Consider the following 26567-nt stretch of genomic DNA (forward strand, 5'->3'; position numbering starts at 1 on the left):
TTTTGATTTAGTCCAAGGTCCCTTGCAATCTCGACTCACTTGTGGGCCCTCTATGGCGCCACATGCTTCTTGAAGGTGCCCCACTTCCTTCCTCACCATAGCGTTTGCACAATCTGAAATGCATTTTGAGAGGTTCCCCTGTTACTCAGGAGCCCGAGCAGCGGTTTACCCCTAGTTCAGTTACCATGAACCAGCCAGCCCCCCCCAGGCCTTTCCTCCCCTCCACTGGGCCTCAGTCTCTGCATCCGTGAAGTGGGACCAAATAATGCACATGCCTTTCCAGTCCTACCAGCCTAGCTTTGCACGGTGATTGGCAGAGGATGCAGCAAAAGTGTGATGGAGGGAGAAATGAAAGTGAAAGAGAAATTTATGCTTCCAGGCTCCGGGAAAAACAGGCGGAGATTGGGGTGGGTTAGTAGGCAGTGAAGAAGGGCAGTTTTTAGAAAGCTGGGCGGGCAGGGACCCTGTGACCTAGGCTTTCATTTCTCCTAAACACCCCACAGGCATCATGTGATGCGCCGGCCACAGAAGCGGTGAAAGGGGAAGCGGGGGACGCCCGGAGTTTCTCAAGAAGCAGAGCGCTGGCCCGAGGCTGAGCCGGGAGGGAGAGCCAGAGGGGACCGAGCCGGGAGGCAGGGGGGCGATCGGGGGCCGGGGAGGAGGTGGAAGAGATAGCAGGGCCGGTGGGGGCAGAGGGAGCCCTTGTGGGAAGGCCTTGTCCCCAGGTGTCACAAGGAGAAGGGACAAGAGTTAAGAAAGGAGACCAGCCGGGCAGCCCAGCAGGAAAGGGGGGGGAGGGGCAGAGACGTGGAGAGAGGAAGGGTCGGCAGTGAGGACAGAGGAAGAGTTAGGGGTGGGAGGAAGGGAGAGGAGAGAGTTGAGAACTAGGGAGGGGGAGGTAGAATCTGGTAGCAGCAGAGGGACCCGAGGGGGCGGGGTGAAAAGGACAGGGAGAGGGGAGCGGGGAGCAGAGGGGTGCAGGGGGAGCAAAAAGGGGTGAGCAAGGAGGGTGGCCAGTTTGGGGGGGAGCAGAAGAGAGGGGCCGCGGGGGAGGTGGGGGTAGAGCGGAGCAGCGGGGACCGAGGATGCCAGCGCCGCGCGCCCCGGGGGAGCCCCGCGGGCTCGGGGAGCGCAGGTCGCTGCTGGCGCGCGGGCCGCGGGGACCCCGACGGTGGCGGCGGGCGGCGGCGGCCGCGGTGCTGCTGGTGGAGATGCTGGAGCGCGCCGCCTTCTTCGGCGTCGCCGGCAACCTCGTGCTGTATCTCAACAGCGCCAACTTCCAGTGGGGCGACGAGCAAGCATCGCGCGCCGCGCTGGTCTTCCTGGGCGCGTCCTACCTGCTGGCGCCCGTGGGCGGCTGGCTGGCCGACGTGTACCTGGGCCGCCGCCGCACCATCGTGCTCAGCCTGCTGGTCTACCTGGTGGCCTCCAGCCTGCTGCCCATCACCGCCTTCCCCGACGGCCGCCGCTCCTTCTGCGGCGAGGTCCCCGTGTCGCCGCTGTCGCCCGCCTGCCCCTCACCTGGCTGCCCGCCCGCCCTGCCCAACCTCTACTGCGCGCCCACCCTCTATGTCGGGCTGCTGCTCCTCGCCCTGGCCGCCAGCTCTGTCCGGAGCAACCTCACCTCTTTTGGGGCCGACCAGGTGAGTGGTGGGAGGCCCACGAAGTGTGGAGGGAAAGCAAAGGACGTAGGGCTGAGACCCAGGAGTCAGGCAGCTCCGGCGTGACCTCCCCGCTCTTGCTCCGGTTTCCTTATTTGAAAGAAGAGGGGGAACTAACTCCAACAAGAATAACGACGGCAACAATAGTAATAACCCTAGTTGGCCAGGCCGTCATCCTATGTGCCAGCCCCACGCTAAGCACAGACAATGTTTGAACTCATTTCATCCTCTTAACTATCCAGGAGGTGGGTAGTAATATTATGTCCATTTTACAGATGAGGACACTGAGTTTTCACAATGTTAGTCAACCCCTCCAAGGTCACATAGAGAGCAGGTCAAGATGCGCGGCAAAGGAAGCTGGACTTGAGGCCCCACCATGGGCCCCACCTTTATGTGTTGTAGGGCTGGGGGCTACCACGGGAGAAAACCTCTTCCTACCAGCAGGGCCAGAGGTTCCGTCAGGCCCACTTGCTCAGAGCTCAGCTCTGCCACTTGTTAGCTAGGGGCGCCTGGGCAAATATCTTACCCTCTGAGCCTTTCTCTGTGTGCTCTTGGACCGAACATATAGGAGAAACTCAATAAATATTTGCTAAATGAATGAGTAAATGCCTAACAACATGGCTGTGTTTGATAGCTTTACTCAGTAGGATATTAGACAATAATTTTAAATAATTTGTGATATGATTAAAACAACCACATATGGTGTTAATGAGCAAAAGCAATGCAGAACTGCCTACAGATTATGATTACAGCCGTGTGAAAGGACTAGGTGTCAACTAAAGGGGAAAACTTGAAAAAAAATTGTAACAGCAGTGTGATCAGGCCACTGGACTAATGGTACTTTTTTCCTTATTGTCTCTGTAGGTCAAAGGGTCTTTAACTACATGTATTACGATCATAAAGGGGACATCTAAAAAGAAATTTTTTAAGCTATACTTTTTTTTTTTTGGTGAGGAAGATTGGCCCTGAGCTAACATCTGTTGCCAATCTTCCTCTTTTTTTCTCCCCAAAGCCCCAGAACATAGTTGTATGTCCTAGTTGTAAGTCATTCTAGTTCTGTGTAGGATGTCACCACAGCACGGCTTGATGAGTAGGTCCACATCCAGGATCTGAACCAGCAAACCCCAGGCCACTGAAGCAGAGCATGCGAACTTAACCACTTGGCCATGGGGCCGGCCCCAAGGAGACTTTTTTAAAGGAATCATTACATGCAGCTGACATCCACCATCCAGCATCCAATGCAGTTTCTACTTTCCTTGCCAAGTAGTTAGTCATCCAGACTGTTTGGATTCCTTTGATGACGGGGGACTCAGTGCCCCCAGAGCAACCCTGTCCATTTCTCAGCCACTATTGACCTTCCTTCAGACCGGGAGGCCCCTACTGTCTGTCAGTAGGAATCGCTCATCTTCCTTTAGTTCTGCTCTTGCATTGACATCCCACTACGCCCCCAGGTACCCTTAACCTGTGCGCTTGACCTCATTGACCCGCAGAGGGCTTTGCCATGCAGTGCCTCCTGTCTCTTCCTCCTCCTGGTGGCAGAACTGGCCTCCCGAAGGTCCGGCCACTAGGCAGAGCCTCCAGTGGCATCGATGGTGACAGCAGCTTCCGTGCATCCTCCCTTTTACTGGACATGGACTTTGGGCAGGGCAAGGCCGGCCTGAAAGGCTGCCTTCAGGGTCTGGGCCTGACCCCGAAGACAGTTGGGAAACCCTGAAATGATTTGAGGTGGGGATGGACATCCTCAGATTTGAGTTCTTTAAAATGGCTCTGCCTACAGTGTAGAGAGTGGATGGGCGTAATAAGAGTGGGTGCACCAGAGCAGGGAGGGGGCTGCTGCAGAATTCAGGGGGGCAGTCAGACAGGGGATTTGGGGGTGGGAGGGGTTGGCACCATCTGGCAGACAGTTATACCCAGGTGCTGCGTGTTGAACACGCTTGCTGATTTCAGAAAGGGCCATCCATCATTCTCGGCAGCGTCTGCTCATTGCGGGAGAACTCAGTTCTATCCTGAATGGCCTGTTTGATCTTCCCCTTAGAATTGCAATTGTCATATTCATTTACATCCAGTTAGTAAGTGGAAGTGGCCGTTCATAATGGGACTTATGCAGTTCTCTGCTTGAAAAGTCTGCAGCAAGGATTCTCAGAGAGTGGACATGGCCCTCCCTCCCGGTCGCCAAGAGGACCCCTCAGAATCTCCGAGGGAATGCAGTTTTAAATGCATCTCTTGGACTGTCATTTTACGTTTGGAAAAGGAACAAACTGCTTACCTTTTTGCCAAAGCAATCACAGAAACGAAAGCTTGAGAAAATCTTAGCTAAGTGGAAATATGTGTCTCTGGGCGGAAGGAGAGCAGTAGATTCTGAGATGTGGGGGGGTTATTGAAAGGGTGATGGTGTACAGAGTCATTTTCTAGAGAAGTGACCTCCAATCCTCACTACTTTTTTTAAAATGCAGATGCCCGGGTCCTGCCTGAGACCTGCTGAGTCAGAATGTGGGACCAGGGTCAGGGAGAGATGGGGCAGCCGGCACAGCTGACCCAAGCCAGCAGACCGGAAGGAGGCCTGGGGCCTGACTGTTGCACATTGATCCAAACCCTGGGTAAAGATTTTCAGCCCTTCTGCCCTTGCTGGGGGCCTGTTTTTTTTGTTTTTTTTTGTTTTTTTAGCTAGGTCAGTACCCGCTCTTGGGGCTGAGTCTGGGACCACCTCTGCTTTCGCTGATAACGCCGAGCTTGTTTGACAGGGCATCTATTAGAGGGAGGCAAGAGGAGGAGAGAGATGGGCCACAACAGAAAACTCTATTTGCGTCTCCAAACTGCAGAGGAAATCCTCAATTAGACTTTTAACCGTTCTTTCAGTAATCTGCTCACATCGTATTTAATAATGTGGAACAGACCTGAGATCTTTATTGGCTTTTTTCTGATTGTAAAGGTGGTGCACCCTATAGGTTACTCGGTCAAAGACAAAGGCAGGAATCAACTAGAAACGAACTGAGTAGCATCAGAGACATCTGTCGTGTGCACTACGTGGTGACAATAAAAAAGCAATGTGTGTCATGGGCATGAAAAAACAGCCGTGCCAAAATGTCCTGATCCTTAACAAGTGACTCCAACAGATGGGTTTATTCATTCATTCAACAAATATTTATTGAGCATCTATTTAATGATCAGAGACTAGGAATGTGCCAGAATGCCCACTCGCTGACCGAAGAAGTGTGTCTCTGAGGGAGAGGGGGTGCAGGGACAGAGAGGATGTCACGGCAGGGTGCCCCTGGACCTCCCTGGCCCTCACTTTCACCCTTGCTGGCAGGTGATGGATCTTGGCCGCCATGCCAGCCGCCGCTTCTTCAACTGGTTTTACTGGAGCATCAATGTGGGTGCTGTGCTGTCGCTGCTGGTGGTGGCCTTTATCCAACAGAACATCAGCTTCCTGCTGGGCTACAGTATCCCCGTGGGCTGCGTAGGCCTGGCTTTCTTCATCTTCCTCTTTGCCACCCCCATCTTCATCTCCAAGCCCCCCACGGGCAGCCAAGTGTCCTCTATGCTTAAGCTTGCTCTCCAAAGCTGCTGTCCCCGGCTGTGCTGCCAGCCCTCTGCCAGGTAAGGAGGGGGCTCTGGGTGAAAGAGGCTCCCGATCTTGGAGAAGCACCAGCTTCTCCCGGGGAGGCACAGCCCAGTGTGAGGACATTCTGGTTCAGCTTCGGCTCCAGTGGTAGCCCTTTATGATGACCTGCTCTCCAGCAGGCCGGAGCTGCCCATTGTGACTGAAGATGCAATGGAGGTCGAGGTGGTGGCGGTGGTATTTGTGATGGGCTAAGTGTAGGAAGTACGAGGATGTTAATAGTCTTGATGGTGATGGTGGCGATAAAGATGGGGATGATGGTGTTATTAGCTCCAATGAAGATCAGTGCTGGTAATGACCATAACAATGGCGGTCGAGGTGGTGGTTATAGAGATGATGGTACCACTGAAGGTTGTTGGGACATAATTCTACACTACCCTAATGTTAAGCACAAGAAAGTCTAAGAAATCAGCCAAACTGGGTCCCTCTCCCATGAGCTGGCATCCGAGGGAGGAAGGTTCTGAGCCATCTTGCGTATGCACAGTGGCTTCCTTCTGCCTCTCTCCTCCCTAGTGAATTGGCTCCTTATGCTAAGCAAACCCATCTCCAGAACTTGGAGCCAGTTACAGCTCCTGTCAGTAGGATCTAGATGGAAAAGGTACAGAACGTGCTTTCCTCCAGCCTGGTGCATTGCTGGAAGGTTTCGTTTTAACGATCCATTGCTGTCTAACGAACCACCCCAGAACTGCGTGGCTTAAGCAACCACCTTTATTGTACCTCTCACAGTTCTGTGCGTAACTGGGCTCAGCTGGGCAGCCCTGCTGCTTCTGATGTCATCAGGGGCTGTGGTGATCTGGAGGTTTAAAGGGGCTGGAACGTTCAAGCTGCCTCACTTCTATGGCTGGCAGCCCATGTCGGCTGTCCATGAGGGCACCTCAGTCCCCCTTCATGTGGCTTCGCCGTGTGGCTGCAGCTTCTCACAGCAAGGTGTCTGGGTTGCTAGAGAAGGGAGCATCCCAAGCACGAATGTTCCCAAGGGAAGGAAGGGGAAGCTGTTGGTCCTCTGAAGGCCTTTAGGAGGCTTGAAGTCCCAGAGTATCTTTTCTGCCTCATTCTGTTGGCCAGCACAGGCGCAAGGCTGGTCCACATTTCAGGGCTGGGGCGATAAACTCCTGTTGATGGAGGAGTAGCATCACGTCCTGCGGGTGGGGAGAAGCTGACTGTGGCTGTCTTTGGAAACCACCACACTGTTTTGTCACTTTGGGAATCTCAAAGGATGAGGCAAGGCTCCAGGGCAAGAAGGGATTAGAAACCTCACAGGACAAAGGGCAAAGGGTAAAGGTCGCAGCAGTGGTAGCTCTATCCTGTTTCCTAATAGTGTTTCCTCCAGCCCTCCCTCTCCACTGCCTACCTCCTCGTCATGTGGGGAGAGGGCCATCATGTCGACATGTGGAAACAGCACAAGGGGGAATTTTGGTGTGTGAAACCTGTGACAGTCTCTCTCTCTCCCAGCCAGGCTTGGACTGGGGCTTTCCTGGTTTCCATGGCAAATTGATGCCAAAACATCCCCCAAGACTCTGCTTGCCACAGTCTCTGGTCTTACTTCTCCCAGGACCCAAGGGGGCCCGGCTCTAGGACAGAATGGTCCTGATCAGCCACCTTTGCTACAAAGGAGATGATAGTGATAATATTCACAGTGGCAGCGCCAGCACTGAAACAAACAATGGTGACAGCAGTGAAAACTCCGTGGAGAGGATGGCTTTAGGGACAGTGGTCACCTGACTGACAGTGAGGATGGGGAGGATGCTGGGGTTGGTGACGGTGGTGATGATGGGGAAAGGGATGCTAATGGTGGAGTGGAGATGCTAAGAGTGGAGGAGATGAGGGTGGTGATTTCGGAGATGATGGCTGTGATAACTGGGGGTCAGGGAGCAGGATTGAATTAAGGATGATGGTGGAGGTGAAAACGATGGCCGTGCTGGTGACGATGATAGCTGCCCTTTTTTCTGCTGCCCCCTGGCCCCACAGACACTCTCAAGGCACCCAGCTGCTGCCTGATGAGAGGTCTGCCCAGCCTGGCCCTTCCCCCCAAGAGGACGTGGCCAACTTCCAGGTGCTGGTGAAGATCTTGCCCGTCCTGGTGACCCTGGTGCCCTATTGGATGGTGTACTTCCAGGTAAGCACCCTGCTTGTGTGCTCTGCGGGGACTGGCTCCCCAGTGCCCTCACTGGCCTGAACTTTCACCGAAGAAGCCCAGGGCGTGCAGAAAGGGGAAAGGAGTTCGCAAAGTGCACTGCTGCTGTGGAGCCCCCGGTGTGGGGCCTGGCACAAAGCCATCCCAATAGCTAAAGTCCCTTGGGTAGAAAAGCACAAGGCCCCGTGACTTGAATAACTCACCCCATCACTCTGGGCCTCGGTTTTGTCACGTGTAAAACGAGTGGCTTAGACTAGAGGCTTCAACAGCTCTGCAGTCAGATTCTCCAGCTGGGAAGCTGAGGCCCAGAGGTGTGTTGGTTGCCCAAGGCCACACAACAAGTTAGGGGCAAGCTCAGTCGCTGAGTAGTTTACAACAGTGTTCCCCACCCCAGCTGTGCCTCAGAATCACCCGCCTGGAGAGCTTTTAAAAAAATACAGATTCTTGGGGCCAGCCCAGTGGCATGGTGGTTAAGTTCACATGCTCTGCTTCAGCAGCCCAGGGTTCACGGGTTCAGATCCTGGGTGTGGACCTACACACACACCACTCATCAAGCCATGTTGTGGTGGCGTCCCACATACAAAGTAGAGGAAGATTGGCACAGATGTTAGCTCAGCGACAATCTTCCTCAAGCAAAAAGAGGAGGATTGGCATTAGATGTTAGCTCAGGGCCAATCTTCCTCACCAAAAAAAAAAAAAAAAAGATTCTGAAGTCTCACCCCACATTACTGAAAGAGAATGGCTGGGGGGAAGTCTCTGGTGTAATAAACTCAGATGATACTGATGCTCAGGCAGGTTTGAGAATTACTGCTTCCCACCATGCCCCAAGGGGAAGGTTAATGGGGCGCACGTGTGTGTGGGACGCATGTGGGGATGTGTGTGTCTAGGTGGGCAGCAGTCTAACCCAGCCCTTAATCCCCAGCCAACAAGGTCATTGCCCCCCACCCCCCCTTCACATGAACCTTATTTCAAGCTGCAGAAGACGGGGGTCACACAGGGCCAGCCTGAAATTGGGGTTGGCACAGAGGTAGAAGCTGTCCACGTTGGGACAGAGGTGCAGGGGGGATGTGCTTGTGTCCATGGCTGACTCTCAGTTGTACCGGTTGTCAGAATATTGACATCCGTCCATCTCATTTGGTAAATAGCTGAGCAACTCAGGTGCCCTCCCCTGGCCAAGACTCCCCTGTGGGACTCTCCCAGGTTCCCCTCCATTATCTGGCAACTAAGGGGGTAATGCCTGGTACGGGGGGCCCCGGAGTCTGCTCCCGCTGCCGTGTCCACAGCCATCCCGGTAGCTCAGAGCATATGCAGTTCTGGCCGTGTCCACCTGCGGCACACAGCGTGGCCTCAGTGTCAGGTGAGCGCTCCCCATGGGGACAGCCATGTCATTATCTTCCCTATGTCGACATTTATCCACGTCTACTCTGGGGCAGGCCCTGGAGACACAAACGTGAGTCAGATCAGCTGTGCCTGGGCTCTGGAATAAGGCTGCTCACACGGCTCTCAGGCCTGGGAGCCCAGTCAAGGAAATCCCCTGGCCAAGCCTGGCTCCCAGCGAGCAAGGAGGGTGGGAAGGTTGCTTTCCCCTGAGGCTGGGAGAGAGGACAGCCGCCCAGCTGCCCTGTGCTTCACTGAGGAATGCCTGCCTTGGAGCTGGGAGCCTCCTGGGGCTGGAGGTGCGGCGGCCAGCTCTGTTGCAGCCTCACCTCCCTCTCTCTTGGCAGATGCAGTCCACGTACGTCCTGCAGGGCCTTCACCTCCACATCCCGAACATTTTCCCAGACTCCCCTGCCAACAGCTCCGTGGCTCTGAGAGCCCAGGACAGCAGCTACAAGGTGAGGGTGTGTTCAGCCCCCATTGCAGGCCGTGCTGGGGGCTGCCTTTGAGAAGAGGAGGAGATGAAGTCGCATCCACAGTCCCCTGTCCCAGGGGCAGGGCGTCCTCAGGGTACAGGAAAAGCACCTGGAGGGTGGGTGAATTCGTGCCACAGCCCAGACAAGACTCAACTGCTTAAAGGAATTCAGGCCCGCTGCAGCTCTGGAGGAGGCCTCACTGCCCAGTTTGCACCAGGCCCCCAGATCAGGCACACTCAGGTCCCTCCTTTTTTCCCTCCCTCTCTGAGACCCCTGGATGCCCAGATCTCTGCCTTTCACCAGGACTTTCCAAACCAGTTCCTTGGCATTTCAGAGACTCGTAAAATCAAAGATCTTCAGAGCTGGCAGATAAATGACATCTTTGCTACTATACCTCCCTTCCTTGCCCATGGCAGACATCACTAATCAATCATGACGTTCTTTCATGCTGAGCCCATGAATGTTCCAGGCAGCCACTACCAATCGATAGAAGTTAGAGGAAACTATTTGCCATCCGGGATCTAAGCCTCCCCCCCCAATTACACAGATGAGGAGTGTGCATTCCTGAGAGGGCAAGGGGCTGACCTGGGATCACCCGGGGACAGTGTGGAGTCCAGATCTCCTGACTTCAGCCCGGAGCTCCTTCCGCTCTGCTAACCTGCCTCTCTTGGCTCCCTCTCGGCCAGATCCCGGAAGCCTGGCTCCTCCTGGCCAATGTCATCGTGTTGCTGATCCTGGTGCCTGTGAAGGACCACCTGCTCGACCCTCTACTGCTGCGATGCAAGCTGCTTCCCTCGGCTCTGCAGCAGATGGCACTGGGGATGGTGTTCGGTTTTACCTCCGTCGTTGTGGCAGGTGTGTGGGCCTGAGTGGCGGGGCGTGGGGAGGCAGGCTGGCCTCTGTCTGGGGCTGACGGGAGGCTGGTTCCACTATGGGCTGATGCTGAAGCCGTGGGCCTGGGCCAAGTACACCCTCCACCCATGGGCGCTGGTCTTGGCTCCCCAGAAGGAGACTCTCTTCCTCAAGTCCAGCTTCCCTTCATTTTGACAGATGTGGAAACTTAGGCCAAGAGAGGAAAAAAGATTTTCCCCATGGGATGAAAGCTCCCTGAAGGCAGGAATCTTTTTCTTTTTGATTCACTGCTATGAATAATGCCCGTGGCCACTCAATAAATAGGTTGAATGAATTTTCCAAAGACACATAGCCACTTAGGAACAAATGGGGACTTTAAAAAAGAAGTATTTATTATTTATTCCCTTCCTTCTTCCATTTCAAAAGGATTGGAAGCCATTTATAGAAAAAGGCTCCGGTAAAGAAGCCTTGTGCTCTTGCACAAACCTCAGCCCTTTTTACTTAGTAACTCAGTGATCCTGAAGTCACTTAGAGTCTCTGAGCCTCATCTTTAAAACGGGGACAATAATTCATTCAGACCCAGTGCAGGGCCGGGCTCTACCCTCATGGAATGTGGTCCAGCAGGAGTGTTGTAAGGATTAAAAGAGATGAAATCTGTAAGGCGTCCAGCCCCGCAGGAGCCAGAGGAATTAAAGCTCAATAAACAGCATTGTGTTGCAAGGATGAAAACCAAACTAGATTCTTTTTCAGCTATGTGCTTTTGTCCTATTTCGCCCTCACAATAATCCTGGGATTTTTATTCCTACTTCTTGCGTAAGGGAACTAGGTCTCAGAGAGGTTAAGTGATTTGCTCAAGGTCACACAGCCAGCCAGTGGCAGGGCCAGGACTGAACCCAAGTCACCTAACACGACATCCACTAGAACACAGCTGTATTCTAGGCAGTGAAGGGGAAGGAGAGAAAATAAACTTGAAAGCCAGGTTAGAAACCTTACTGTAATCTTGATGCTGCAGTAGAGTCATGTGACATCATGGAAACCAGGCCAGCTTTGAAACCAGACACACTGGGGCTCAAATCCAACTCCAACTACTTGTCAGCTGTGTGACTCTGGGCTGGTTGCTTAACCTCAATTTATCTTTCTTCCTTTGCAAGAATGCGTATTAAATGCCTGGCACATAACAGACTCTCAATCAATATGAGTTGTTACTGTTACTGGGCACAGAACCTAGTTTTGAGCTTCCTAGCAGCCGAGGCAAAAAGGGAAGAGTTGGAACTCAAATCTTGATCACCTCCCCCTGGCCAGCCTTCTTTTCCTTACCTGCTGCCCAGTCAGTCATTGACTACTTAGCGAATACCCACCACATGCCAAGCTCTGCCACAGGCTAAGCTGCCTAGAGCGGGCCTGGATGTAGTCTCCCTTTCTCTCCCACCAGGAGTCCTTGAGATGGAACGTTTAGAATACATCAGAAACAACCAGACAGTTTCCCAGCAGATCGGGGAGAAAATATACTACGCAGCACCGCTTTCTATCTGGTGGCAGATCCCTCAGTACCTGCTCATCGGGATCAGTGAGATTTTTGCCAGCATCCCAGGTACACTGGACCCCTCCCTTGCTCTCGCACCAGAGATGGGCTCTGCTTGGTGATGTCTAGAAGTGAGGGGCGCAGCCTCCAGGGCTCATCCTCATGGAGGCAGGCAGGGCTTTCTGAGTGGGCCTGCCTCCACCCCATGAGGATTTATCAGCATCTGGTTTGTGCCAGGCATTGAGATTGGCACTGTGGATTTGGAGGTGCGCAAGACACTCCCCGTGCCAACTTTCCACATACTCGCCCCGGTGCCAGGATCCCCACGCCCCAGTCTTTGCAGTTGCTGCTCCCTCTGCCTCAAGTCAAAAGTGAACTCGTGTTTCCCCTTCAGTTCCCAGCCTAAATGCCATCACCTCCCTGAGGTTCTCTCCAAGGTCCCTGGGCAGAGGGGGTGCTCGCCCTCCTGCCTTTGCTTGCCTCTGTCACAGCACACAGGTCGATGTGTGATAATGATGCCTTCGCACATTCATAGGTTTGCCTCCCCGCTGGGCTGTGCGCCAGAGCACAGGGCTGGGGTTGCTCTTAATCAGCCGAGCTGCAGAGGCTCGCTCAGCACAGGCCCAGGGCTGGGCCGGGTGGCACTCACCCAGGTGGGCGCGAAACCGTCCCACAAACAATAAACCCAGGGGAGTGCTGTAGAAGGGGCTGCAGGGCCCCGGGAAAGCCCAAGGCGGGAGGTGGCGGGTGAGCCAGTTTGGGGAAGCAAAACTCAGGCAGTGGCAGGAAGGACCTCACAGACAGAAGGAACAGCATCAGCCAAGAGCCGAGCCTTATGTCAAGGGTCGGGGAGAAGGCCGGAGAGGCCGGGGCCTTGTGGGCTGAGCCTGGATGTCGAGGTTTCTCTTGAGGGCAACAGCCCCCTCCAAGGGGTTTTTGGCAGACAGAGGACCCCATTAGACATGCCTTAGACAGACCCATCTGGCTGAGTGGGGAGGATGACAGGAGACAGGGGACTTTAAGAGGCACTGGCGGGGGCCGGGCAGGAAATGAGCAGGCCTGAGGTTTGGCCCAGGGCAGGAGGAACCGAGAGGAGGGCAGACCGATTTCTGAGGTTGAATCAAAATGATTTGGTGATGACAATGAAAGTGGGCAGAGAGGGTGGGGGAAAGGCAGAGGGTGAAGACGGCTTGGAGGTGCCGGCACTGAAATGGGAGACCCAGGAGGAAGGGGAGGAGGGGAGACAGCAGTGTGGGAGTGTCCGGGTGGAGGAGCCCATCCGGAAGTGGATGAGCAGGGCAGAGGAGAGGTCCTTGGTGCCTGGTGTTGTCATAGCCACAGAGTGGGCAACCATCCAAAGGAAGCAGGATGGAAGCTTGGTGAGGGTAGGGTGGGGGCTGTGGCCCAGCGGGCTGGCACCTGGGCCTGTGCTCTGTTCTTCCAGCGGCCCCTTGGGCTGTCCCCTCTCTGCAGGCCTGGAGTTTGCGTACTCAGAGGCCCCGCGCTCCATGCAGGGCGCCATCATGGGCATCTTCTTCTGCCTGTCGGGGGTGGGCTCGCTGTTGGGCTCCAGCCTGGTGGCACTCCTGTCACTGCCGGGGGGCTGGCTGCACTGCCCCAAGGACTTCGGTGAGTGTGGGGGCCTCCCTGGGGGTGGGACATGGTGGGAGGGAGGCTTGGAGAGGAGGTGGCCACTGCTAAGTCCTTTGGCCCCAGGCAGAATGAAGTAGCAGGCTGGACTCCAGACAATAGGGTTCTAGCCCAAATTTGGCTAACCACCCACAGTGTAGCCTCCCCTCCTTGGGCCTCAGTTTCCTAACTGTCAAAAAGGAAGCATGGAGGGGCTGGCCCAGTGGTGTAGTGGTTAAGTTCACACACTGCTTTGGCAGCCCGGGGTTCGTGGGTTTGGATCCCAGGCGTGGACCTATACACTGCTCATCAACCCATTCTGTAGCAGCGTCCCACGTACAAAACAGAGGAAGCCTAGCGATGGATGTTAGCTCAGGGCCAATCTTCCTCACCAAAAAAAAGAGGAGGAGGAGGAGGACCACCAAGGCTCCTTCCTGCTTCTAGAACTCTGCTATTCTGGCTGAAGGGTCGCCTTTCCCCATGGTATTTGTCTTTCAAGCCCCGGAAAGAACAGATAGCTCACAGGGAACTGTAGACGCCACGGGGGACACGCAGGGCGCCAGCTGCCCAAGGGCTACCTGCCCAGTGTCCAGACCCAACCCACTGCCCACCCAGCTCCAGCTGCCAGCCACAGGGGAGCCCCACCCTGACCCAAACGCCAACCACTGCTTTCCCAGGGAACATCAACAACTGCCAGATGGACCAGTACTTCTTCCTGCTGGCCGGCATTCAGGCTGCCACGGTGCTCCTGTTTGTCTGGATTGCTCATCGCTATGAGAGGGCGGCTCAGGGCTCGGCCTCCCACGGCAGTTCCAGCAGGGACAGGGGCTGAACACGCCCCCACCCCCCAACCCCTCGCCTCTCTCCCCAGGACACAGATGGCAGCAGTCCCATTTGGGGTTTCCTTCTCAGTTTATTCTGTACCCAACATTAGGATGCAATGGTTCCCATAAATAAGGGGCATAAGCCCTTCCTCGTGACCACGGTCCATGACAAGGGGCAGGGCAGAGGGGGCCTAGGTGGGAGTCCTTGCAAGGGACCAGGCAGGGGACTTGGATCAATAAGCACCAGAGGATGGGCAGGAGGCTGCCCGGGCTGGTGGCCGACTACGCCGGGCCAGGCAGGCCGGGAGGGGTCAGGAGCTGCCTCGGATCCGCTCCATGTAGCTGCGCAGCTCCTCGGGGTCCTTCAGCCCCATGTCCTCACACACCCAGCGGATGTCCTCCTCGCCCGCCACCAGGATGGACTGCACGGCAGGGGCCCCAACGGGCTCCTCAGGTGGCTGGACTGGGGGGGCTGGTGCAAACGTCACGAACTCTACACGCTTCCGCCGCCCTCCGGCTTCCTTCCGGGCCAGGGTGCTCAGGGAGCTGGTGGTGGCCCCAGCAGGTGCCTGGGTCAGGGTCAGGGCCTCCCCGACTCCCCTACTCTCGCAGGGGCAGCTCCCATCCCCCTTGGGTGGGCCGGGGGACTGCCGGTCCAGCTGCCGGCTCAGTTCCTCCTGGTCGGTGCCCAGCCAGACCCAGTTGTGGGGCTGGGGGGAGGCAGGGTCAGTGGCACTGTCCGGAGGCTCCTTGCGCTGATAGCGCAGCACGAAGACCACACCATTGACCAGGAAGATGACGATGGCCAGGCAGAAGATGCCCAGCAAGGCGTACATGCCCAGCTCTAGGTCGGTGACCCGCTGAGGGGCGGGGACCATCTCTTCCTCTTCCTCCTCCTCCTCCTCCCTGGCCTCTGCCTCCTCCTCCCTGGCCTCCTCCTCTGCCCGCTCGAACTTGGCCCTCACACCCCCGTTGCCCCCCGCACTGCCTGCCGCCCGCCGCTCACCCCCAATGCTGGCCTCTGTAGCTGGTGAGCTGCGGGCAGGGCTGGATGGGCGGGCAGGGGCTGGGGTGGGGGCAGGGGGCACCCCTAGCCAGGCAGTGCCAGAGGCCAGGGGCACACGGTGGCGGCCCCGGCGGCAGAGCTCAGGCGGGTGCAAAGCCACATGCAGGGGCAACCCCTCAGTGCCTGCCCCACTCACCACCACCCTGAGCTGGGCTCCCCGCTCCTCGGCTGGCAGGATGGCGCCAGGCTCCTCGGCCGAGACGGATAGTCCCAGGTCCCGGTGGTCGTAGAGCTCAGCGGGTGCCAGGGTGTGGTCAGAGAAGGACAGCCATAGGGAGAGGGCCACCTCCTGTGGGGCACACGGACACAGGCAGAGACACGCGAGGGCACGCACCCATGCACACACAGACCGCTCCCACAGAGACAGGCCACATGGGGGAGGAGAGACCAGAGAGAAAACAGACACAGGCAGATGGACAAAACACAGGGAGAGAGGGGACATGCGTCAATCACCTGTCTGCCCCTCAGCCCCGGGGTCTGAGTCATCGGGAGGGTCCTCAGTTAGAGCCATCTAATCAACCTCCCACTGCCACACTCAGGCCAGCCACTGCTTGGTCACCTCCAGCCGCGGAGAACTCACTACCTTACAGGACAGTCAGTCCTCATTCTGAAAACCCTAAAGTGAGGGGTCAAGGTACCTCCCATCCCCCTGTCATCAGCCCCCATCTGGAGATGTCAACCTCATCCCCCTGACCCCCAGCTGTCACCTGCTTTGGGGCAGGAAGAGCTGACTGTGCCCAGCATGTGGCTGTGACCTCCCCGGGGTGGGCAGTGCCCCGGCTCAGGGCCAGCGAGATGCCCATCACCGGCTGCACCTGCAGCTCCAGCACTGAGACCTTGTCATCCGTCACAGCCAGTGCCTGCTCCCCCAGGATGGAGTCAGACAGCGGGGACCGCACCTGAGGGTGAGAGGAAGCTGGAGGTGGGGGGGCCTTGGACACAGACAGCCTCTCCCCTGAGACCCGAGCACCCCACAAAGGGATCTGGTTTCTGCTCCCAGCATGAGCACAGGCTGCTCTCCCCCACCCTTTGCACCGCAATCGTACGCCCTATACATACCTGGACCACAATCCCACACCAAGGGGACAGTCCCTTCCTCTCTCAAGACCCAACCCCAGCCTTCATACCTAAGGGGCTTCCCCCATTATGCGGTCCACCCTATTCTCCCCCAATCCTCAATCCTACGGGGCTCCTATCTCCCCAGGTACACCCTGGGCCTTTCCGACACTCTTCACATCTGCCCACGAACATTCTGGGCGCCACCTCCACCCTTGTTAGGGGGTCTGCTCACCTCGATGGAGGTGACGCCGGGCTCCCGGCCCACCAGCACGCGGCCGCCCTCCAGCGAGGCTACGCGCGGGTCCAGCACGTGGGCGTGCGGCGCCACGAGGTGGGACACGTCCAGCAGCCAGTCGGGGCCGAGCAGGTGGGTGAGGCGGCGGCCCCCGTCCAGCGGGCGGGCCGCGAAGGCGGCGAGGAAGCGCACACCGGCGCGCTGGTACTGCAGGCGGCAGCCGCGGGCGCGCCGCTCCGCCTCCTCCACTGCCGCCGCCGCCTCTGGCTCCGCAGCCCTGCGGGGAGGAGCGGCCGAGGGCGGGGCGTCGGCGCAGGCTCCGCCCCCGGCCGCCGAGGACCCCGCCCACTGGAGGCCCCCAGCGCGCGCACTCCCTCAAACTCCGCCCACAGCCGCACCTTCTGGGGCCAGGCCCCGCCCCCTGCAGGCGCGGCGCCCCAGCCGCGTTCTGATTGGTGCCTGTCCCTCTCCATCAAGACGCCCTCGCCCTCCTCTTGATCCTAATTGGAACTCTGTGGCTGCGGAGGAGGCGTGGTGACCCTCGCTTCGGCGAGTGACTTCGGGGTGCTCACTCTCTGTAGGGTCTGCGAGCTCGATTCCAGAGGCCACCCTGCCCCTTGGGCTCTGGTGGGAACCCCTCCATCTTTACTGAGCTAGGAATCTTAGGCTTTGAGGACACAGCAGTGAACAGAAGAACGAACCCTGCCTTCAAGGGCTCGCATTCTAGGGGAGGGGAGTGAAGGCGGAGACAGACCACACGAACAAGATTAATCGGTGTTATAGTATAGTAGAAAGTGATGCGCACGATAGAGATGGGAGGCAGGGGAGGGGGGGGTGCAGAGGTCGGCAATTTCAAATAAAGTGGACAAGGCTGGGGGTGGGGGTGTTGTGAAGGGCAGAGATGAGTAGAAAGAACCACAAGCCACTGGGCAGTTTTCCAGACCCCAGCTCGGGCCCATGGCTGTGTCTCCTGTACCCTCTCTCAGTCCCACAGCGACTTGGCCAAGGCCTGCCGGCTTCCCCAGGCTTGCACTCACCCTTCAGCTGGGCCGGGTACCCTCCAGCCTCGGACCTGCTCGAGGGTGGTGTCGGTCAGCTCGATGCGCAGGGGCAGCAGCGGGGCCCACACCGTCAGCCGCAGCGAGGCCCGCAGCCGGCGCCACCAGAAGTCCACCCGCACCCCGCGAGCGCCCCAGCTCTCCTTGCCAGCCACAAACACAGCATCACAGGCCTCGGACACCTGTGGGAGGGCAGGGGGCAGGGGTGGGCTAAGCCATGGAAGACAGGTGTAGACCAGAGAGGACAGCCCTGATCCCACGCCATAGGGGGTACAGCTGAAACTGGGTGCGGTATTTTACTGTCATGCATGTCTTGACATGAAGGAGCTTTCGCCATGCAGGCAAGACCCATTCACCCCGGAGGAACCAGCCATTCCTGAGTTCACAAGGGGCTCAGATGGCAAAACTAGCTATTTGCATCCAGCAAAATCTTTCTCTTTGCAGAGGAGCGTTTGAACTCACAAATTTGCCTCCTCTGTAGTGCTGGCCTCTGGCTTTGGTGCTGGAGCCACCTGGCAACCGGCAGGTAGGCAGAGGTGGAGGGCCAAGGCAGACCTACCCACCTGAGAGCCCTCAGGTAGGAACCACTTACACAGGGGTAAAGTGCCACCCCGAGTGGCAGAAAAAACACCTCCTCCACTCAGGCAGCCAGGATTTTGGCAAATGCAGGCTGCAGGCTTCCCTTCTTCAAACTTCAAAATGGGGAAAGTTGCCCTGCCATTTTTTTTTTTTTTTTTTTTTTTTAACCTCACGGGTCATTATGAGGCTCCAGGAATAACAATTATCTTTTTCTTGATCATTATATAATTGTTATATCATATTGTTATTATAACAGCCATAGCTGTCACTATTTCAGCTCCTGCTCTCTGCTGAATACTATCTTCGGGTGCTTTTAATTCTTACGACAACCCTAAAATAGATTCCCCTTTTAAAGCTTAGGAAACTGAGGCTCCGAGAGGTTAAGAGACTTGTCTATGATCACACAGCTGATAACAAAGATGGGATTCAAACTAAAACATTCTGATCTCAGAGGACATGTCCTTAACTCTCCCACGTCAGTTCATTTGCCAATGCGGTGATGAATGGTAATGACTGTGCAAGTGCCTAAGTTGGGGGTTACTGGGGTTACACAGCTCCCACTGGACTCTGGAGAGACGTGGTGGGAACAAAAGCTGAAGCTGTGGTTCCCCCATGAGGGTTTGGGTGTCAAGAAGCAGCTGTTCTCTTGGGGACCCGAATGGGGAAGGAGGACAGTCGTGTGTGCATCATTGCACACACTAGTGCATACTCACATGGGGTTGGCGCACGCCACTCACCTGCAGGACCTGGGTGTTGGCTGACTCACAGCCAATATGCTCTGTCACCTCCACCAGAGCGCCCGCACTGTCCACGGTGACAAGGCGCACTGGGACACGCCGTGGCACTCCAGTCAGTGGCGCTGTGTTCACCAGCTCCTCGGTCTGGGAGGGGCAGCAGGAGCTTAGCCCCAAGCTCTTCACCTCACTTGGCCCCCCCTTACCCAGCCGGGCAGAGGGGGGACCCCTTACCTTAGCCAGTGGGACGAGAGCTCTTACGTCCCGCTCTGACACCAGAATCTCCCACACCATTTTGTCCTTCTCTGCTTCAGGGGCCTGGCCTGGGTACTCCAGCTGCCACGTGACAGGGCGAGTGACCGCCACGCCCCCACTGGTGCCATTCTCCACCAAAAAGTCCACCCACAGGAACTCGGACAGCTCAAGGGGGCTGCTGGCCAGAAGAGAGAGAAACTGAGTTCTTACCAGCAGCTAGGAACAGCTCCTGTCCATCTCAGGTAGATCCTAGGATTGTCCCCATTTTACAGGAGGAAACTGAGGAACAGAGGTTTTATAACTGGCCCAAGGTCACACAGTGAAAAGTGGCTGGGCTGGGCTCTCATCTGCTCTTGGCCTCGACAAGATCCAGGTAGCCGCTTGCCCACCCTCCCCCCAAGAGGATGCTTGCTGGCTCTCGGCCCTTCCTGGGACCCCCTACTTGGCTTTCCACAGCCATCGGGGTGGCATAAAGCACCTGATGTCAATTTCTGTGTACTTCCAAGCCCCGGGACTGGTACTCGACCCCCTGAATAATCACACCCACAGCTTCCTTTGATCAAGCACCTACTATGTGCCAGAAACTGGCCTGGAGGCTTGCCATGCGGTATCGTATTTTACTTCCACAAACCCTAAGGGATGCATCCTTATCCCCATTTTACAAGAGGGGAAACTGAGGAACTCTGGGGGGCGGTGGGGAGAGGTTAACTGGCTTGCCCAAGGTTATTCATCCAAAAAGTGTCAGAACCAGTATTCAAATGGGCTACGAAGCCCATGGCCTTGACCCAGGCTCAGGGCGTGAATAAAAAGAGTTCACGGGGCTGGCCCCACGGCCGAGTAACCAGTTAAGTTCGCGTACTCCGCTGCAGGCGGCCCAGTGTTTCGTTGGTTCGAATCCTGGGTGTGGACATGGCACTGCTCATCAAACCACGCTGAGGCAGCGTCCCACATGCCACAACTAGAAGGACCCACAACGAGGAATATACAACTATGTACCAGGGGGCTTTGGGGAGAAAAAGGAAAAAAATAAAATCTTTAAAAAAAAAAAAAGTTCACAAATGTTACAAACTCTAGCTGGGCTTTTTTCAGGAACAGCAATGGCCCAGGAAAAGGGACCCATTTGGTGGGGATGGGAGGTGGGGTCGTGGCTGTGAGGGCTGCAACTCGGTGGCCAGAATAGGTGGCGTCCCCTGGAATGAGACGCATAGACACCGCATGTGGCATGTGGCAGAGGCTGGGTAAATAGTATGAATGAGGGAATGAATGAATGAAATAGCTGCTTCCTTGAAGGAGTCTGTTCTTGGGCCTGCTCACAGTGGAATATGGAGGCATGGCAGCCCCCTCCCCTGGGGTCCCATTAATCTATGCACTAGCACTCTAGGACCAGCCCTCCCTCTACCACCCCTAAGTGGAGGGAGCTGCCCACCTGGGGTCCGGCCCTGTGGGCCCAGCACGGTGGCAGGTGATGAGGGTGGTGTGGTGCTTGGAGCCCTTGAAGCGGTCCAGCTTGGCAGTCCAGAGGGTGGGCTGGGCTGGGCGGGCAGCCGTCACATGCAGCCCCTTCTTCACCTTGATCCTGGGGAAGAGGACACAGGTCCAGTTTGTCAAGGTGGCTGCTGAACTTGGACTGGACGGGACGAGGGAGACAAGGGGATAAGGATGCCAGCCTCTTGTCTGGCCTCCCCTGCGCTGGTCTGAATCTCCTCGTCGCCATCGTCCAACCCAGAAGGACCCCATCTCAGTGCAGGTCCTGCCACACAGCTCTCCCCGACTCAGAGACTACTTAGGACTCCCCACGGCCCACAGGGTCAAGTCTGAGCCTGGCATTCAAGACCCTCCAGGGTCCGGTCCAGTTTCATCTTCGGCTGTGATGTCTCTCCATCGCTCTTTGCTAAAGCTACACCCAAAATTCTTCCCCACGTACACAAAATCGTGCCTCTAAGCCTTTGTCCAGGCTGTGCCTTCAGCCCGGCCCACCCTTCCTTTCTTTATCTGCCCATTCTTCCAGCCCCCAGCAACTCAAATACCATTTCCTTTAGAAAGCTTTTCCGGTGGCAGGACGAATTTCCCCCTTTCACGCCCTAACCCAAGCCTCCACCGCACTTTCTACCTTCATCAGAGTACACAGTCCAGTTCATGCCCGTCCAGCTCCCTTCCCTAGCACTGGGGGCCCCTTAGTGCCAGGAGCAGACTGGGCCTTGCTCCTCTCTGTAGCTCCACAGTAGAGACACAGGACTTGGCATAAAAAGTGTCCAGGAAAGATCTAATGAGTGTGCGAGTGGGCATAGGAGGGCATGAGACACAGGGAGATGGGACGGGACACACACACCCCCAAATATGAAAGAGGTGGGTCATACCCTGCAAATCCTTGTCAGTGGGATTGGGCTGGGGGGCTGCTCTGGGGGACTTCCTGCAGAAAGGGATACAAAAGGAGGGCCTGCCTGTGGAGAGGAGTGGCTTCTGTCCAAAGCCTAGGGACCCATGGCAAGGGTGGCAAGTGGAAGAACATGCAGATGAATGTGACTGGGACAAACACCAGTCCTGGGGCATTAGAGCATTAACCACCCCCAGGCACTGCGCTTTCCAGTTTCTAAGCCCTTTCCTATTTCCCCTCCCTGGAGCCCTGCAGCTGCCCTGTGAAGCAGGCATAGTCAGCCCCACTGGAGATAGGAGTCTCAGGGAGGTGTTAGGAGAAGAGAGCTTCCTACTTCTGACTCCAAGTTCTGGGCTGTGCCCATCGCAGGGTCTTGGTGCCGCCAGGGCGATCACAGCACTTGGCCTGGAGGGGGTTTGGTGGACCCGTGTTTTGCAGAGATCAAGGATTCCAGTAAGCACCCCAAGAGGAGTAGGCACCTGCCCAGTGTTCCTGCAGAGGTTTCTACCTCCGACCGCCCCCAGAGGCCCCAGGCTCACCGCAAGGTCAGGACGCCGGCTGTGAAGTTGTGCCGAAGCAGGAGGGTGGCACTGAAGAGCTGTCCAGGCCTCACGGGCACGTCGGGCACACGCAGAGTCACTGCTTCATCCAGGGGCACCTCCTGGTAAGGTGGGGGGTCCGCCGGGCGCAGCTCCACGTCGCCCACCGGGAGGGCCTGCTCCCTGGGGTCCTCCTCCCCACCGGGTCCACAGCCCCCAGGGCCCTCAGCAGCGGGCTCCAGTGTGTAGGCCAGCTCCGCCCGCGTGGCGGAGCCCCGGGAGAACCAGTGCGAGGGGAACTCCAGCTCCACCACGCAGGCGCCCAGGGACGGCTGCAAAGACACAGTGGCCGTGGCTAGCACAGTGGGGGAGGGATTCCCAGCACCCATGGCAGGAAACCCAGAGCTGGAGGGTCCAGGAAAGGTGGGGCCAGCGTGGGCCAGAGCGACACAGCCAACTAGCAACAGGGCTGGGGCTAGGTCTCTAACCGTGTCCACAGGCCACTCTTGTACCTTTGGGGACAGCCTCACTCCAACATGAGCCAATCCCAACGCCTGCCCTAACCGTGCCCCAGGACCTCTCTGACTACAACTCAGGCTTCTCAGAATCCCAAAGCCTGCGGAATACCTCTCTCCAGTGGATTCCTGTGCTAGCCTCTAAAACAGGGGAAACTGCGATTAGGAAAGGAATTCAAACAATAATGCAAACACGCACTGAGGGACTGCTCTGTGCCGGGCATTGTGCTAAAAGCTACTCTTGCATTCATCTTGTTGATTCTTTATCCAACTCCTTAGGAGGTAGGAATTGTTATTACCCCATTTTACAGATGAGGAAACTGAGTCTCAGAGATCAAGTTGCTTGCCCAAAGTCATACACAATGGACTGAACTCCTTATTAACCCTTTCACAGGGCCCCGTGAAAGCTGGCAGAGCAGGAATGGAGTCGGGTGGTCTGTGACCCCCAAATGTCCCCGGAGAGGTTCGCCCTCTCTGCCTTACCCCAGGACCGCCATCTGGCTGGCGCGCCAGCAGGGCCAGCCTAGATGGGGCCTGCCCACTCACCTGGAAGCGGCAGGCTCGGTGAGCTGTGCCTGCAGGGTGTATGGCATGGAGCCGGGCACAGGGCAGGCTGCCAGGCCCCGGCGGCCAATCCTGCCCTTTGAGGTGGAAGAGGACGCGGGCGTGGGGCTCTGCTGGAGTCACGGCCGCTTCCACCGACACGGCCCGCACGTCCCACGGGACTGGCCGTTGGTGGGGCTCCGTGACTCGAGGAGGGACCACCTGGAGGGAGAATGGCGGTGCTCAAGAAGGCAGGGGGTGCAAGGAAGATGGGATGCCAGGCTTCCCATCCTAGGCAGGCAGGAGAGAGCCTTCAAGGGCCTCAGTTTCCCCATGGAACATGGGGAGCACAGCTGGGACTGGGGCAGGCCCCTGAGCCACACAGAGCCGACCTCAGCTCTGAGTCCTCTTAACCTGGGAGTCTCTGGTGCCCCTCCTTACCTGCTGAGTGGCATAGGGCGGGTAGGAGGCCCGGAGAAGCGGCTGGGCCCTGGGCCAGGGCTGCAGGAGCAGAAAGGTCTCAGATCTGGAGCCCAGAGAGGAGTTGGCAGGTGGGTAGTGGCCCACCCGCTGCACACGGAAGTGTTCAGGGGCATCTAGGAGCTCCAGGGTGGCCGGCAGGTAGATGGGGTCCAGGGGCTCCTGGTCACAGACCACTGAAGAGGCAGAATCGGTAGAGAGAGTGACAGCTCCGGAGCTGGCAGGGGCTGAGCTGAGCTCCATCCCAGGGCACAGCGGTGGTGGGCAGTGGAGGGAGAGAGGGTTATAAATGTCCCCTCCCCTCAGGATGTGGGGGGGGAGTCTCCCCATCTCACAGATGAGGAACCGGGGCACAGAGGGTCTCAGGCAGGTAGCAGGTGACAGGGCCAGGATTTGAATCTGAGTCCAGGACTGGAGGCCAGCTTCCCAGCCATTCCTTCTTCTACCTCCCACAAACCCAGGCCTCGCTCCCTCCAGCAGAACCACGGAACCTTCTCCATGTCTCTTCCTCCCCCATTGCTGCCCTCTTCCTACTTGCCCCTGACACCTAGGCATTTGTAGGGCACAGTTCTCCCGAGATAGGACCTATGCGGTGGCAGATGGTGACGAGCTGAACTTTGTAGTAGACGGTTTCTCCACCCCTGGGTCCTTGGCCAAACTTGGCTGGGCATCTGCCCTCCCACCCCTTACATCATCACCATGGCAACCTCGCTCTGGTTTCCCAAACTTGTTCCCTTCTTCCCTGTCTCAATTGGGTACTGGAGTGCAAGAGTGGGATGGGGGGTTGGGTGGTGGATGGGAACCAGAAGCCTGGGGAAAGAGTCAAATATTCAACAGTCGGAAGGGCAAAGGACCACTAACACCATATCTGGTTTGTCCCTACTGACTATTAATTAGCTCTAATCATAATAATTAACATTTTTTAACATGAGCTCTCTGCAGGCTATTACTTTAAACTCTTTCTATGTATTAACTCTTTCAGTTTTGGTCATACCTTTGAGAACTAGGTTCTGTTACTATTAATCCTATTTTAGGGATGTAGAAAATGAGACTGAGAGGTTAAAGTCGCAGCCTGTGGTCGCCCGGCTGGAGTGGGGTGGAGCTGGGAGGCAGAGCCAGGCATCACCCACTACACTACCGTCCATCTCTCTCTCTCCACCCTGTGCTGCTGGCAAGGGTGACCCTGCAGCCTTCACTCCCCGGACTGTGGGTCTCCTCTCCTTCCGGCCCAAGATGGAATGTTGCCTCCTTCTCAAGGAAGCCCTCCTTGATTGCTTGCCCTCCCACCAGTCCCCTGGGTCTCTTGCACTTGGCAACCTGGTTGCCTCTTCTGAATTAGTCATCTTCCTGTCTAGCAACAGAAGGACTTGTCTTACTCATCCCAGAATCCCCCAAGCTAGGCAGCTTTCCCTGGAGAGGATGTCCTGGGAGCCTGGAGACCTGCGTTTATGTCCTAACTCTGCCTCCAAGAAGCCTGGGTCAGTCATTTAACATCTTGGAACCCCAGTTTCCTCACCAGTAGAACGGGCATTTAGTGACTCTGTGGACTCGGGAGCGCTTTGTAAAGTGTGGAGCCCTGTCTGGGGGAGGAGTTACGGCTGCTGCATAATGGATGTGATAAGGCTTTCCTCATCTCCCTGTGTAAGGGGTTATTAGGGCTTCCGCCGGCTCCCCTGGGGAGGGGAGCAGGTGGCTGAGAGCAGCCCTAGAGCCAGCTCCTTCAAGACCCTCCCCACCAAGGAGCATGGGTCTGAGATGCTGCCGCCATCCCACCCCCCAAGCAACAGGTGAGTGACTATGGCTCCCAGGGGGCAGCCCCTGGCCTCCCATCCTCCTCCTACTCCATCGCCTCATAATTACAAGATGCTCTGTGGCTTGACTCCCACGGACTCCCATCACCCAGAGCTCAGCTTTCTCGGTGGTGGTGAGGCGGGCTCTCCTGGGGCTTCATCCACGTAGCAGCCACAGGCCATGCCAAGAGCAGTCCGAGCCCCACAGGGTCTGTCCCCGGGGCACAGGGGAGTCGCTGCCTCTTCTTATGGATCCCCATAAGGACTCAGGAAGGCACGGAGGGGGCAATCCCTGGAGACTCCAAGGTCGGAGGCCTCCTTGGGGCAGGAGGAGGGGGACTGCGTACCTCGCAGGTCCCAGGCAAAGGGGCTGCTTCCCGCTCCTGTAGGGAGTGGGTTGATGGCGGAAGGAGGAGGCTAGAGGGTGCAACTCCGTGGACCGCAGATTAGGGAGATGGTGCGCCCAGGGCAGGGGCAGCCGGGTTAGATGCCCCGGCTGGAAGGGACGTCGCGGAAGGTGCGGGCGCCGGGCGTGGGTAGGGGGAAGACGATGAGAGCCCAGGGACCGAGCTGGTCCGGGGTCAGGAAGGAGTTGCCGGGTTACGCAAGTGAGGGAAGCAACAGAGGCGCGCAGCTAGGGGCGCGATCCCGGGAGCAAGCTCTCCAGCCCTCCGGGCACGCAGCGGGGCGACCCGCTCCGGGTTTCGTCCCAGAACCCGCGGGTTCCCGGCTCCCGGGCATCCCTCCCGCCTCTCGCCCCGCCCCTGCCCTCCCCTCCCGCTGACCTCTCACGATGTCCAGGGCGAGGGCCACCAGGAGGCACAGCCAGGGGCCGCGGGGCCCCCGGGGAGCCGCCGCCACCGCGCGCCCCGCCATCCGGGCGCACATCCTTCCCGCGCAAGGCGGGGACTAGGCGGGCGGCTCAAGCATCTCCCGCGCCCGCTCCGCGCCAGCCGGCTGGGTCGGTGCCACCCGCTCGGCGGCCGCAGGTCGCAGACAATGGAGCGGGAGCCGGAGCCCGAGCGGGCAGGGAGGGAACAAGCGCCGCACTCGGCCGGCCCCTCCGCCCCGCCGGGTCCTAGTGCCCTGCGCATCCCGAACCCGGAGCGCCCCCCGGCTCGAGGTCGGGCGCACGGGGACTTCCCTGGGGACTTAACAAGGGACTGACTCGCCTCTGCCCAGAGGGACACGATGTGTTCTGTTCGCTGCCTCTCGGAGGCTCCTGACCAAAGAAGAAAAAGCCACT

At 57.4% G+C, this 26567-nt stretch overlaps 2 protein-coding genes across 4 annotated transcripts; one reads left to right on the top strand and one right to left on the bottom strand.

Annotated features, from left to right (window-relative positions):
* The first annotated feature begins 442 nt into the window (after window positions 1-442).
* SLC15A3 (solute carrier family 15 member 3) lies at window positions 443-14108 on the top strand. 2 transcript variants are annotated; one of them, XM_046643575.1, is made up of 9 exons: window positions 443-533; window positions 1271-1643; window positions 4969-5258; window positions 7249-7396; window positions 9139-9249; window positions 9954-10122; window positions 11552-11710; window positions 13115-13270; window positions 13948-14108. In XM_046643575.1, the coding sequence occupies exons 1-9, from the start codon at window positions 514-516 to the stop codon at window positions 14100-14102; spliced, it is 1581 nt and encodes a 526-aa protein (XP_046499531.1). In that variant the 5' UTR covers window positions 443-513; the 3' UTR covers window positions 14103-14108. The 2 variants fall into 2 exon arrangements, with proteins under 2 accessions (XP_046499531.1, XP_046499530.1); XM_046643574.1 differs by lacking the exon at window positions 443-533 and having other exon boundaries at window positions 969-1643.
* Window positions 14109-14396: 288 nt separating this feature from the next.
* On the bottom strand, window positions 14397-26518 carry TMEM132A (transmembrane protein 132A). 2 transcript variants are annotated; one of them, XM_046643571.1, is made up of 11 exons: window positions 26107-26518; window positions 23493-23707; window positions 23055-23273; window positions 21994-22325; window positions 20507-20656; window positions 19060-19258; window positions 18829-18972; window positions 17492-17694; window positions 16452-16731; window positions 15868-16059; window positions 14397-15449 (listed from the first exon to the last, which is right to left on the bottom strand). In XM_046643571.1, the coding sequence occupies exons 1-11, from the start codon at window positions 26207-26209 to the stop codon at window positions 14406-14408; spliced, it is 3081 nt and encodes a 1026-aa protein (XP_046499527.1). In that variant the 5' UTR covers window positions 26210-26518; the 3' UTR covers window positions 14397-14405. The 2 variants fall into 2 exon arrangements, with proteins under 2 accessions (XP_046499527.1, XP_046499529.1); XM_046643573.1 differs by having other exon boundaries at window positions 19060-19255; window positions 26107-26517.
* Window positions 26519-26567: the final 49 nt, after the last annotated feature.

The sequence above is a fragment of the Equus quagga genome, chromosome 17 (genome assembly GCF_021613505.1).
Source record: "Equus quagga isolate Etosha38 chromosome 17, UCLA_HA_Equagga_1.0, whole genome shotgun sequence".
Taxonomy (NCBI): domain Eukaryota; kingdom Metazoa; phylum Chordata; class Mammalia; order Perissodactyla; family Equidae; genus Equus; species Equus quagga.

Bases quoted from the DNA above. Each gene is read 5' to 3' on its own strand.
- SLC15A3 (XM_046643574.1), top strand. From the start codon at position 1,086: ATGCCAGCGCCGCGCGCCCCGGGGGAGCCCCGCGGGCTCGGGGAGCGC. The intron at 11,711-13,114 runs GTACACTGGACC...CCCTCTCTGCAG, and splicing joins GATTTTTGCCAGCATCCCAG to GCCTGGAGTTTGCGTACTCA. The intron at 13,271-13,947 runs GTGAGTGTGGGG...CTGCTTTCCCAG, and splicing joins GCACTGCCCCAAGGACTTCG to GGAACATCAACAACTGCCAG.
- TMEM132A (XM_046643571.1), bottom strand. From the start codon at position 26,209: ATGTGCGCCCGGATGGCGGGGCGCGCGGTGGCGGCGGCTCCCCGGGGG. The intron at 17,695-18,828 runs GTGAGTGGCGTG...GCCCTCCCACAG, and splicing joins CCAACACCCAGGTCCTGCAG to GTGTCCGAGGCCTGTGATGC. The intron at 16,732-17,491 runs GTGAGTGCAAGC...TCCTCCCCGCAG, and splicing joins GTACCCGGCCCAGCTGAAGG to GGCTGCGGAGCCAGAGGCGG.